This window comes from Coregonus clupeaformis, chromosome 16, assembly GCF_020615455.1.
Source record: "Coregonus clupeaformis isolate EN_2021a chromosome 16, ASM2061545v1, whole genome shotgun sequence".
Lineage (NCBI taxonomy): Eukaryota > Metazoa > Chordata > Actinopteri > Salmoniformes > Salmonidae > Coregonus > Coregonus clupeaformis.
This window is the reverse complement of record NC_059207.1, coordinates 11,628,974-11,642,917: the sequence shown is the minus strand read 5'-3', so window position 1 is coordinate 11,642,917 and position 13,944 is coordinate 11,628,974. Positions and strand designations below refer to the sequence as shown.

Below are 13,944 nucleotides of genomic sequence, written 5' to 3'. Positions count from 1 at the left end.
GGCATAAGTAATTAGTATAGTAATTAATGTATTGTTTTTTGTGTGCGTGTGGATTGTAGTATCCTGTAGCATTTACTGTAGTGTTTTTGCGGACATTAGTAAACCGTAATATTTAATGTAGTGTTTTTGTGGACCTTACTGTAGTATTTACTATTACGTTTTTGTTTTATTATCTTTGACATTTTAAAGAGGAGGGAGGGGTTCGGTAGGGGATTCAAACCCGGTTTGGGGTAAGGTTTAGGGGGTAGGATTGGGAATAGGATAAAAAACAGGTTTAGGGTAGCGGTTTGGGTTTGGTTGGGGGAGGGAGGGAGGGAGGGAGGGAGGGATTTAATATCTTTATTAGAAATAAAAAATAGGGGATGCTCTTTAGGATGCTGGGAGGGTGTGGTTCTTTGTGATTGTGAGTAGTTGGTTGAGTGGTTGTGGATGTTGTTGATGTTGATTGTGTTTCCATTGTTCAACAGGATTACACACAGGTCTTCTCCAGAGCAGCAATACAGCTGGCACACTGCGGTTTGGATCTCAGGTCAGTATTCGGGTAAGTATTGGGTATAGGTATTCCTGTTAAAGGCTATTCTGGGTAAGTATGCATGTTTTAATATATATTTTTATATATATATAATGACAGGTCATTGCAGGTAGGTATGCATGTTTTAAACGATTATGTTTGAGAATCCACTCTGGGTCGGTATGCATGTATTAAAAGTTAACTCCAAATAATTACACTCTTAGAAAAAAGGGTTCCAAAAGGGTTCTTCGGCTGTCCCCATAGGATAACCCTTTTTGGTTCTAGGTAGAACCCTCTCTGTGGAAAAGGTTCTACATGGAACAGAAAGGGGTTCTACCTGGAATCAAAAGGGTTGTACCTGGAACCTGACAGCTCATGTGAGTATTGAGTATTTTTGTGTCTAGGGAGCCTAGGTTTCTCACATATGGGTGGTACAAATTGGGATATGGGGGAGGGGAATGGGCAGGGTATATGCAAATTACTACGTAGTGTAATGAAACAGGCAGGGAGAGTGAGCTCGTCCGTGGTGGTTGGCGACCACTCAACCTTCTGGCCCGTAGCCCTGCTTGGCATGGACTGTACCACAAAACCATGCTGAAGAGGCAAAGTCGATATCCATGTTTATAAACACAGGAGCGCTACAGTTATAGTTATTTGTGATTGTACATTTTTTTGTTGAGTTAATTCAATGAGGGTGTGCCCATCTTTTTTACAGTACAAGGGTGGGGGGTGCATGTGTGTGTGTGTGTGTGTGTGTGTGTGTGTGTGTGTGTGTGTGTGTGTGTGTGTGTGTGTGTGTGTGTGTGTGTGTGTGTGTGTGTGTGTGTGTGTGTGTGTGTGTGTGTGTGTGTGTGTGTGTGTGTGTGTGTGTAGAAGGAGAAGAGAACAGGACAAGACAAGAAACCTCATATCATGAACCATATTTACACAACCATAAAATAACTTTATTATAATGACAGTAAAAAAATACCAAAGGCCTTAGGGTGCAGGCATCAGAACCCTAGCAAAGTGTTACTTACACAAGACACAGATGGCAGTGGTTTTATTGACAGGTTTAAATACTGCAAATATTTACAAGCAAGAAGTGTTGGCAATCAAACCCAATGAACTAAATTAATCAAATCAATTAATCTTCATTTTTTTCATATGGTGAGAAACCCAAGAGGTTTAGCAGATGAAGGAAAGGAACGCAGTAGTTGTCATCACTCCAATGAGAGGTCAGAGAGCTGTGTTGCCATGAAACAATCAAATGATGCTGCTTGAACACTTCACAGCCAGCTAGTTGTTAACTCTCTGAACAATAAGATATACAGATCGGATTGTTTTCTGGTTGGGATTTTGAGATCCTGGTTCGAATCCAGGCTCTGCTGTAGCTGGCCGCAACCGGGAGACAATGGGGCGGCACACAATTGGCCCAGCGTCGTCCAGGATAGGGGAGGGAATGGCCGGCAGGGAGGTAGCTCAGTTGGTAGAGCATGGCGTTTGCAACGCCAGGGTTGTGGGTTCGATTCCCACGGGGGGCCAGTATGAAAAAAAACACTAAAAAAAACTAAAAAAAGAATAATGTATGCACTAACTGTAAGTCGCTTTGGATAAGAGCGTCTGCTAAATGACGTAAATGTAAATGATGCAGCCTGTATTGCACGTAAGGCAGGCACAATGATATAACAAGCATTAATCAAACTACTTATAGAGAGGTGTTCTCTTCCGTCTGACCAGGATAACATCTGGTTAAATTCAACCTACGTTCACTGTTTGAAGGTATTCGTTCAATTTCCGTAACAAGAAAAAGCAGGCATTTTCTTGTGTGAGGAATGTTGACATTGACATTTTAGAAATTCCAGTACACACTAAACATATTTCCTCTGGTCAGGGCACATCAGAGGAGGCTGGTGGGAGTATAAAACATAGATTAGATTTCAAACAGTAGCCCTAAAGATATTAGGATATAAACTTCCACTGCTTCCAAACGTTTTGAATTAATATAATTCTAAGTTTGAGTCATGACATTCACCCCTTTTACTTAAGGACACTATTAAGCTGTAATGTAAGACAAAGAAAGCCTAGCGATAGATATAGTGTAATGATGCTAATGCTATGGAAAAGACTGCGGTCCATTGTGCATGTGTGTGTGTGCTGTATTACAGACACACAGCTGTCAGAGTCAAGTATGACGAGGGACCCATCGGCCCTCCAGGAGACCGTACCGCCCACTGGGGCTGGCTTTAGGGGTACAGGATGCTTGTAGGGGTGGGGTTGGTAGTAGTGGTGGTTAGGGTGGTGGTGGTGGGGGTGGTGATGGTGGTGGTGGTAGTAGTGATGGTGGTGGTGGTGGTGGTAGTAGTGATGGTGGTGGTGGGGGTGGTAGTAGTGATGGTGGTGGTGGTGGTGGTAGTAGTGATGGTAGTAGTAGTGATGGTTGTGGTGGTGGTGATGGGGAGTGAAGGCTGCTGGAGAGTGGTAGGTTATGAGATTCATACCATCTCATCCTTTAGGGCGTCCTTTGTGGTGACATTAGTGAGTCTGACTCTGTCCTCCTCTTTCTCCTCCTGCTCCCTCTTCTTCCTGTCGTAAGCCTCTCCCTCTTGATGGAAGCCCACCATCAGCTGGTAGACTATCGTCCCGAAGGTGGCACCTAGAAACGGGGCAAAGATGGGCACCAGGAACCAGCACTGACCGGCACTGTGAGGACCAGAGAGAGAGAGAGAGAGAGAGAGAGAATGAGTGAGAGATAGAGGGGCAAAGACATGGAGTGCACAAGAGAAAGATATATTCTTAATCTTTGCCTCCTCTGCTTTTATCTGTTTGATCCATCATTAACATCTCCCATTTTGTCTCATCTGCATATCAGTAACATACAAAGCTCTAACCAGGACATGGATAAAGAGGGGTACACGTATAGTGCTAGGATACATGTGAAGAGGTGTGAAGACAAGCAGAGAGATGAGGAGGGAACTAGAATAATGCAGAGAGGTGTAGAGGATTGGGGGAGGACTCACGTGAAGACCTCGGAGCCCCAGCCTGCCAGGGAAGTGAAGAGACGGGGCCCCAGGTCCCTGGCAGGGTTGACGGCGTAGCCGGAGTTGAAGCCCATGGACAGGCCAATGACCAGCACCACGAAGCCCACTGTGAAGGCCTCCAGGCCCTGGGGGATGGGGTTGTTGTAGGGGTCCACAATGGCCAGGACACACACGACCAACGCTGCCGTGCCAATCATCTGAGATAGAGACACATGGAGAATTCCCAATATACTAGTTCTATTTCCTGATCTAACCAGTTTGGGGGTTGTATGCAGAAGGAAGATGCTTACCTGGTCGAAGAAGCCGTTGATTAGGGTGAGATGATCGCCAGGGTAGGTGGCGAAGATGCCAGCGGTGCCGTTGGGCCCAGTAACAATGAGCTTTCCAGCAAAGCCCCACAGAGCATCTGAGAGGAGATTACACACAGACAAACATCATGAGATAACATCAACTATAACAAGGTGTTACACTATACACTGATATGGCTAACTTAATAAGGCCTAATGAAGAGTTGTCTCCAATGGATGCTTCAATTCTATCCGAGGACTCACCATAGTACAGACCAAAGATGACCCCGGAGCCCAGGAAAGCGCCCAGTGTCTGGAAGGCAAAGTACACTGGGAACTTTCTCCAGCGTTCTCTCCCAAGCAGGCAGAGGGCGTAGGTCACTGCCGGGTTGAGATGGCCTCCTGGGAAACACACGTTGACAGATTATTAACATTAAAGCAGGATGCTTTCTCGCCAAAGGGACATACATACCTTTCCAACACTGCAACACATTTATCAGGCAGAGGAATACATGACTATTATAGGTTCAGCCTTAGAACAACTCATTGGAACAAATCTGCTCAAGAACCTCTACGCATTATCATATGATGTGCGTACCTGATACCTGGCCACAGACCAGGATCCCTAGGGTGGCAGCGAAGCCAAAAGCAAAGTTGACGGTGAGGAACATTCCATGAGATCCTCCACTAAGCACCAGCTGAGCCACCGCACCACAACCAAACATCTGTCAAGAGAGGGGAGAGACGAAAAGTATAACATGAGTACCAACATTGAGAGACAACATCGTCTGCAAAAAGAGGATTTTAATGAGTGCATATGAGGAGCACTAGGTGTGTAATGCCAGAGCACAGTCAAACATACACCTTGCAATGTTAACACACTACAAATTGAGTCACTCAAGCTTTGTGTAACAAAAGGCTTTGTAAGTATACACCCTGAAGATCAGTACAGGTCAGAAGGGGTGTGCAATCACTGTAAGTGAAACTGAACGCCTTAAAGATTGAAATGGGCTCCAGTCGCAAGGCCCCCTGGAGTGGATGCATTCCACTCAGACCATAGGGCACATATGTCGAGGAACCACACCTCTCGACAAAGGTCTTGGCATCTAGCGGGGGTTCAACATCACTGAGCCCAGTCTAAACTCCTGACGAGACCAGAGGGCCTCACTCTCTTCCGACTCTGTGGAAAAATACTTCAGAGGTACCATCTTTAGACATGTAGTCAAATGTTAGAGGCATCTGATAACATGTCAGTATGGCGCCAAAAAGCAGACAATTAGCCAGATCAAATTACACCGAAAGGTTACTCTCAGAATCATTTAAGTTTCATGACGCAGTGAGCGATGACTTAAAAGACAGCATCTAACAGAATAATGACCTATATCACAGTTCTCTAAATGGCCTGGTGGTGATAGCGACAGCATGTCATGACAGCATTATGCCATGACATTACATGACATTACATGAAAAATGAATGCACTCACTAACTGTAAGTCGCTCTGGATAAGAGCGTCTGCTAAATGACTAAAATGTAAAAAATTACATGACTACATGACATTACCACATGACATTACATGACTACATGATATTACATGACATTACATGACCACATGACATTACATGACTACATGACATTACATGACCACATGACATTACATGACATTACATGACCACATGACATTACATGACCACATGACATTACATGACTACATGACATTACATGACCAGATGACATTACATGACCACATGACATTACATGACTACATGATATTACATGACATTACATGACCACATGACATTACATGACATTACATGACTACATGACATTACATGACCACATGACATTACATGACTACATGACATTACATGACCAGATGACATTACATGACATTACATGACATTACATGACATTACATGACATTACATGACTACATGACATTACATGACCACATGACATTACATGACTACATGACATTACATGACCAGATGACATTACATGACATTACATGACATTACATGACATTACATGACATTACATGACCACATGACATTACATGACCACATGACATTACATGACTACATGACATTACATGACCAGATGACATTACATGACCACATGACATTACATGACTACATGATATTACATGACTACATGACCACATGACATTACATGACATTACATGACTACATGACATTACATGACTACATGATATTACATGACATTACATGACCACATGACATTACATGACATTACATGACTACATGACATTACATGACCACATGACATTACATGACTACATGACATTACATGACCAGATGACATTACATGACATTACATGACATGACCACATGATATTACATGACCACATGACATTACATGACTACATGACATTACATGACTACATGACATTACATGACCAGATGACATTACATGACATTACATGACCACATGACATTACATGACATTACATGACATGACCACATGATATTACATGACCACATGACATTACATGACCACATGACATTACATGACTACATGACATTACATGACCACATGACATTACATGACCACATGACATTACATGACTACATAACATTACTACATTACGCAATCACTCACCAGACTGTCAGACAGTTTATGCTGTGTCCTCATTCTAAGTGCACAGCAACATTATGTTTAGAGATAGACCTGGTCACCCAGCAGTAATGGAAGGAGGTAGGTAGGGAGGTAGAGTCAAAGACAGAAAACCTCAGATAGCTAGTCTTTTCCAACATCCCCATACATGAAAACTGTTTATTGGACAAAAGGACAGGTGGAGTGTGAAGAAGTCACCATACTCTTTCCATCACAGAGCCACTCCTACATAGCTGCAGGAAGCAGGGGTGCTAAGGGTGCTGCAGCACGCACTGAAAAATAAAAATATATATGATTTTGTTTTTTATATTTTAATTTTTTGTGTGTTTTTTTTTTCTCACAAAAGTAGTGCACTGGGCCTTTACTGGTATTAGCGGATCAAAATAGACCTCTGTAGCAAAAAATATTATCAGCATCTCTGCTTTGACAAAAAAGTAGTTGTATAATTAAGAACAGTATCTTGCAGGATTCAATAATTGGAATTGTAAGAGTTGTTGCCCTGTCCCTTTCTGTGCGATTGTCATTCTAATTGAATCAAGAAAGAACAAAACCCTGTCCTCAAACATTTACATCAAAAGGTGCAAAGTTATGGGTAAAGACGCAAAACATCCACATCAAATTTAATATTTTTCTTGATCAAATAACATGGAAAACAACCACTTTTTGTGCAGTATTAATCTACCATCCTTACAAACCACTTAATGTAAATGTACCTTAAGGTATTGTACATTGGCTGGTCATCTAGGTTTGTACCTGTAGACTTTCCATCACCATGAAGAAAAACACAATACATTAATTGAGTACATTGAGACATCAAGTGGTATGTGATGATGTGGCTCAGTTGGTAGAGCATGGTGCTTGCAATGCTAGAGTTGTGGGTTTGATTCCCACGGGGGGACCAGTACGAAAATGTATGGACTCACTGCTGTAAGTTGCTCTGGATAAGAACGTCTGCTAAAAAGGAATGAATAGACCATTTAAGTTTTCACATAGAAAGTTGCATTTGCAACGTATTTCAAGAAACTGGAAAACATACAGTACCAGTCAAAAGTTTGGACACACCTACTCATTCCAGAGTTTCTTTATTTTTACTATTTTCTACATTGTATAATAATAGTGAAGACATCAAAACTATGAAATAACACATGGAATCATGTAGAAACCAAAAAAGTGATCCAATAATAGTTGGATCTATTTGATTCCATATGTGTTATTTCATAGTTTTGATGTCTTCACTATTATTCTACAACGTAGAAAATAGTTTTTAAAAAATAAAGAAAAACCCTTGAATGAGTAGGTGTGTCCAAACTTTTGACTGATACTGTATATCAAGCAAGTATTTCTATATTCCACAAGTATTATCAGATTAACTGTTTTGTACAGATAATTATCAGACTCAAATTATAAATGTTTGGTAAACACTCAAATACATTTAGTCATTTATTTATTTTTTCACCAAAGTAGTGCACTGGGCCTTTACTAGTCCTGTATTAGCGGACTGATACAGACGTCTTAAAACACTGCACCCCCACCCCCAAACTACTTCCCGCGGCGATGCACTCCTATGAACATTGTTTGAAGATAGTGATTTGGGGGTGGTCAGCCGTGGTTCTGTGTGGCAGTATGTGGTCTCCCGCCCCTTGGATTTAAGCAAAGCAGAGCACACAAAGACTGTTTCACAGATGGAGCTGAAAATATAAGGAGAACGCTTATTGCTGTTTTTCCCCCTAACTCCTGGGTTTATGTAAGGACTGCATTGTTTCCTGGGTGGTGCACATGCACACCACCTCTGGGGCCTGAAGGACATGTTCTGTATGTCCAACCACCTGTCACACACAGGTGGCCCTGTAAGAGCTCAGGAAAGACCTGTCTGCTGATAGAGTCACTGTCACCCGCTGACCTTCAGAGACAAAGAGTGCCTGTTGGCTCCTCACTGACCGCCAGGAAATGGAAGTGGTCCCCTTCACTCCAGAGACACCACAATCATTCAGTGGTCTAATTGACGACTTTAGTTTAGTTTCGATCTTTCCTATTCCTTCAGTGTAAACTGGAGTCAGGTATACCATTGTAAAGAATGCAGAGATCTGTTCTCCATATTTGGCATGAGCTGTGCGCATGCCAAATCTAATGCACACACACACACTGAAAAACACACATACACACACACACACATAAACAAACCCTGCCCTTCCTTCCTCCACCTCCCTACCTGAGTATCATCAGAGCGCCTACGTGTTCACTCAGACATCACATTACTTAGTCATTAGCACAACTTGAAGACAGATGACATCTACCTATGTCCTGGAGAACACTTGGCGTGTTCACATTTCACCCATTGTGTTGTTGCTGTCACTCCCAATACTGCCACCCATAACATACATTAAGAAACTTTGTTTAAAACGGGTGTGAAAGAGCCTGTGACGAAAATGTATATACTCACTACTGTAAGTTAATCTGGATAAGAGTGTCTGCTAAAATGGAACAGGAATGAATAGACCATTTCAGTTTTCACATAGAAATAAGTTGCATTTGCAAAGTATTTCAAGAAACTGGAAAACATATATCAAGCAAGTATTTTTATATTCCACTAGTATTATCAGATTAACTGTTTTGTACAGATAATTATCAGACTCAAGTTACAAATGATGGTAAACACTAAAATACATTTAGTTAAAAAGGTAAGAATGAATCATCCCTCCAACAACTCTCTGAGCCAAACAGCGAAAGTTAACTGCCTAGAAACCTTTAGGTTGTATACCGGCTAGACTGTCCGGTAGGTGCTTAGTGGCCATTGACTGCTAGAGCCAGATAACAATACAAATAGCAGGGGATGTTTAGTTTATTTATTTAACATGGCCAATGGCCAAGGGTCTGGATTAATTTATGTCAAGGAAGATTTAATCTGTCAGTTTCATTAAAGCTGGATGTGTCCTTCTAGAAAAAGGCCACTCTAAGAGGGCAACAATCAACAGCGGTCAAAAGTGCAAGCAAGAAGCAACCATCCCTAATATTATTTTTAAAAACAAATTCTTACAATATTATAGTTTGTGCTAAAGTGAAGCTCTCAAATGTTCTACTGCTTGAGGTTCTGCACCTCCTATAGAATATTAGCTCCAAAGTATTGTGGAGTTCCTACATCTGAATATAAACAGTACCGGCACATATTTCAGTCCAAGTCAAGCACTGCTTAATCTCATCAGGGGACATACATTTTACACACAACGTACAGTGTGTTGAATTCTAGACTACCATTATCTCTGTGTTCAATATCAACAAGGCTTGTGGCATGTCACCAAGATGAAGAATAAGGATCAAATATGACAGACACAATATGTGTCAAGTACACAGAGATTTACAAACACACGTGTGTGTGAATGTGTGTTTATGGATATGATTCAAAAACACATATATACAAACATGCAAGTGCACACAAACACACACACACACACACACACACACAAACACAGCAGAAGGGCATGAAGTTGTAGGGTGAGCCTGGGATCCTGGATCGTTATGCTGGGTAAGTATCATGTGTCCATGTTCTTGCCAACAAGAGCAAGCATATTTTAGTACAGACTCAAAGACTGTAATGTACAGCTGCCTATATGAGTCTCACATTCCCGACCCCTATAACTCTGAAGTCAAGGCTAGCACAACCTGTAAACACATGCTGAACTTTTCCACCATTATCCATCGCTCTCACATCTTGGCATTACAACAATGGTCCATACTCAAGTTATTGTTAATTCAGAATTAATACAGCCAAGAATATGAATAGATGAAGGACAGGAATAATGTAACCTGCAATGTCGTATTTCAAGGAGATATACAGGTATGAATACGCTCAAACTAATGTTTATTGTGGCAAAGATTCATGATAGTAAAACATGCAGTCTACTCTTCGAAGGAAAGCTTGATTGAGGATAACCTGACCATAGATGTGGAAAATGAGTGAGGTTAACCTGACCATAGATGTGGAAAATTAGTGAGGATAACCTGACCATAGATGTGGAAAATGAGTGAGGATAACCTGACCATAGATGTGGAAAATGAGTGAGGATAACCTGACCATACATATGATGGATGAGAATGTGAGTAAGGAGGTGACGGATAGAGGGGTCTCTTACCACCAGGATGAGGGTACCCAGACACTCTGCCAGAGCCTGGCGCAGCAGCAGGTTACGGATCTGGAAGTTCTGTGCCAGCTTTTTCAACCATGTCTTCTGTTTTCCCATGGTTCAGTGCTGCTCGGCTAGCCTCCTGAACTGTGACTGGTGGCAGTAGGTAGGTAGGTAGGTAGGTCCTCCTGAGTGTGTTAATGGCTGATGCCCTGGCCTCCTTCTCTTATAGGACCTGGACTTCCTGTGGCCCCTGCCAAAATCTGCCTCCTCGAACACTCCCTTCTCTCTCCCTGACTCAGTTTCTCTCTCCCTCCCTTCTCTCTCCCTCCCTTCTCCCTTCTCCCTCCCTTCCTTCTCCCTCCCTTCTTCCTCCCTCCCTTCTCTCTCCCTCCCTTCTCTCTCCCTCCCTTCTCCCTCCCTCCCTCCCTCCCTCCCTTCCTTCTCCCTCCCTTCCTTCTCCCTCCCTCAGTCTCTCTCTCTCTCTCTCTCTCTCTCTCTCTCTCTCTCTCTCTCTCTCTCTCTCTCTCTCTCTCTCTCTCTCTCTCTCTCTCTCTCTCTCTCTCTCTCTCTCTCTCTCTCTCTCTCTCTCTCTCTCTCTCTCTCTCTCTCTCTCTCTCTCTCTCTCTCTCCCTCTTCTGAATCTCTCTCTCTTTTCCTTTTTGTCTGTCTGGTTTCTCTGTTGTGTTATTCCTGCTTTGTCTGGTCTGAATAGAGGTGTGAGCCACTCAAAAGCAGTTATAGGGATAGACCTTACACATGCTTTATGAGCTTACCATACTGTCATCTGGTAATACATCAACAGATCTCAGAACTGTCTGACAGCCCTTTGCTTGACATGAGACAGCCTGCCTCAGGTCCCTGCATGGTGTCTGTAATGAAGCTGGCAGTTTGTTGAACCAATTTTTGGACTGACTTCACTCAGATCTACCTGACACAACGTGAAATCCACTATACTGAAAATGTTTAAAGTATGTTAGTTCTTTGTGGGAAGAAAGGGTCTGCCATAGTTTACTGTATGTGAGTGTTAGCCTGAGTATCTCTACTCATGCTAGTGTGAGATATGTTTTGAAGTGAAGTAGACTACTTGTACTCTGTAATTTGTGCTTTCCTACTTCACAATGTACTGTGTAATCTTGGTGTAAGAAGCATAAATTTTGAGCAGTTATAGAGATATAATGACAGGCACCTCTATTCAGACAAGACAAAGCAGGAACAGTACATTGTGATAAAGTTTCAGGTAGAGAACAAAGAACCAGGACGGACGAAAGGACAAGAGAGAGTGTGAGAATCAGAAGAGTTAACTTCAGAAGAGGAAGAGTTAACTTCAGAAGAGGAAGAGTTAACTTCAGAAGAGGAAGAGCTAACTTCAGAAGAGGAAGAGTTAACTTCAGAAGAGGAAGAGCTAACTTCAGAAGAGGAAGAGCTAACTTCAGAAGAGGAAGAGTTAACTTCTTATTATTCTATATTGCCATTGGGCAGAGGAACATCTGCACTTTTATAACTCATCTCATGCTATTCTACACATTTTGCAAAGAGGCTGAGAGAATGTTGCATTTTTTAAGCTAATTTCCAGCAATTCTAAACATATTGCCATGGGGCAGAAAGAAAATTGTGCAGTTTAATAGCTAATTTTATGCTATTCTACACATTTTGCAATGAGGCTGAGATGAGATTGTCTTTTTTCAATCGTTTTTCCACCATTCATTTTTCCCGTAGGGGATTGCAGAAACACTTAAAGGGCTGTGTTTCAAATCAAAGCAAATCAAATGTTATTTGCCATATGCGACGAATACAACAGGTGTAGACATTACCGTCAAATGCTTACTTACAGCCCTTAACCAACAATGCATTAATTTTTTTATAAAAAAGTAAAATAAAACAACAACAACAAAAAAGTGTTGAGAAAAAAAGAGCAGAAGTAAAATAAAATAACAGTAGGGTTGCTATATACAGGGGGGGGTACCGGTGCTGAGTCAATGTGCGGGGGCACCGGCTAGTTGAGGTAATATGTACATGTGGTAGAGTTAAAGTAACTATGCATAAGTAATTAGCAGAGTAGCAGCAGCGTAAAAAGATGGGGTGGGGGTGGGGGGGCAGTGCAAATAGTCCGGGTAGCCATGATTAGCTGTTCAGGAGTCTTATGGCTTGGGGGTAGAAGATGTTGAGAAGCCTTTTGGACCTAGACTTGGCGCTCCGGTACCGCTTGCCGTGCGGTAGCAGAGAGAACAGTCTATGACTAGGGTGGCTGGAGTCTTTGATAGTTTTGAGGGCCTTCCTCTGACACCGCCTGGTATAGAGGTCCTGGATGGCAGGAAGCTTGGCCCCAGTGATGTACTGGGCCGTACGCACTACCCTCTGTAGTGCCTTGCAGTCGGAGGCCGAGCAGTTGCCATACCAGGCAATGATGCAACCAGTCAGGATGCTCTCGATGGTGCAGCTGTATAACTTTTTGAGGATCTGAGGACCCATGCCAAATCTTTTCAGTCTCCTGAGGGGGAATAGGCTTCACGACTGTCTTGGTGTGTTTGGACCATGATAATTCATTGGTGATGTGGACACCAAGGAACTTGAAGCTCTCAACCTGTTCCACTACAGCCCCGTCGATGAGAATGGGGGCGTGCTCAGTAATCTTTTTTTTCCTGTAGTCCACAATCATCTCCTTTGTCTTGATCACGTTGAGGGAGAGGTTGTTATCCTGGCACCACACGGCCAGGTCTCTGACCTCCTACCTATAGGCTGTCTCATCGTTGTCGGTGATCAGGCCTACCACTGTTGTGTTGTCTGCAAACTTAATGATGGTGTTGGAGTCGTGCCTGGCCATGCAGTCATGGGTGAACAGGGAGTACAGGAGGGGACTGAGCACGCACCCCTGAGGGGCCCCCGTGTTGAGGATCAGCGTGGCAGATGTGTTGTTACCTACCCTTACCACCTGGAGGCGGCCCGTCAGGACGTCCAGGATCCAGTTGCAGAGGGAGGTGTTTTGTCCCAGGATCCTTAGATTAGTGATGAGCTTAGAGGGCACTATGGTGTTGAACGCTGAGCTGTAGTCAATGAATAGCATTCTCACGTAGGTGTTCCTCTTGTCCAGGTGAGAAAGGGCAGTGTGGAGTGCAATAGAGATTGCATCATCTGTGAATCTGTTGGGGCGGTGTGCAAATTGGAGTGGGTCTAGGGTTTCTGGAATAGTGGTGTTGATGTGAGCCATGACCAGCCTTTCAAAGCACTTCATGGCTACAGACGTCAGTGCTACGGGTCGGTAGTCATTTAGGCAGGTTATCTTAGTGTCCTTGGGCACGGGGACTATGGTGGTCTGCTTGAAACATGTTCGTATTACAGACTCAGTCAGGGACATGTTGAAAATGTCAGTGAA

The 13,944-nt window shown here is 42.9% G+C and overlaps 1 protein-coding gene across 1 annotated transcript; it reads right to left on the bottom strand.

The window, feature by feature from the left end:
* Nucleotides 1–2,067: 2,067 nt before the first annotated feature.
* LOC121584440 (aquaporin-3-like) lies at nucleotides 2,068–10,849 on the bottom strand. Its single transcript, XM_041900320.1, has 7 exons — nucleotides 10,581–10,849; nucleotides 4,417–4,543; nucleotides 4,083–4,220; nucleotides 3,822–3,937; nucleotides 3,511–3,728; nucleotides 2,992–3,193; nucleotides 2,068–2,400 (listed from the first exon to the last, which is right to left on the bottom strand). The coding sequence occupies exons 1-7, from the start codon at nucleotides 10,686–10,688 to the stop codon at nucleotides 2,362–2,364; spliced, it is 948 nt and encodes a 315-aa protein (XP_041756254.1). The 5' UTR covers nucleotides 10,689–10,849; the 3' UTR covers nucleotides 2,068–2,361.
* Between the last annotated feature and the right edge of the window lie 3,095 nt (nucleotides 10,850–13,944).

Bases quoted from the DNA above. Each gene is read 5' to 3' on its own strand.
- LOC121584440 (XM_041900320.1), bottom strand. From the start codon at position 10,688: ATGGGAAAACAGAAGACATGGTTGAAAAAGCTGGCACAGAACTTCCAG. The intron at 3,194-3,510 runs GTGAGTCCTCCC...TGGTCCTCACAG, and splicing joins TGGGGCTCCGAGGTCTTCAC to TGCCGGTCAGTGCTGGTTCC. The intron at 2,401-2,991 runs GTATGAATCTCA...TACTCCCACCAG, and splicing joins ACGCCCTAAAGGATGAGATG to CCTCCTCTGATGTGCCCTGA.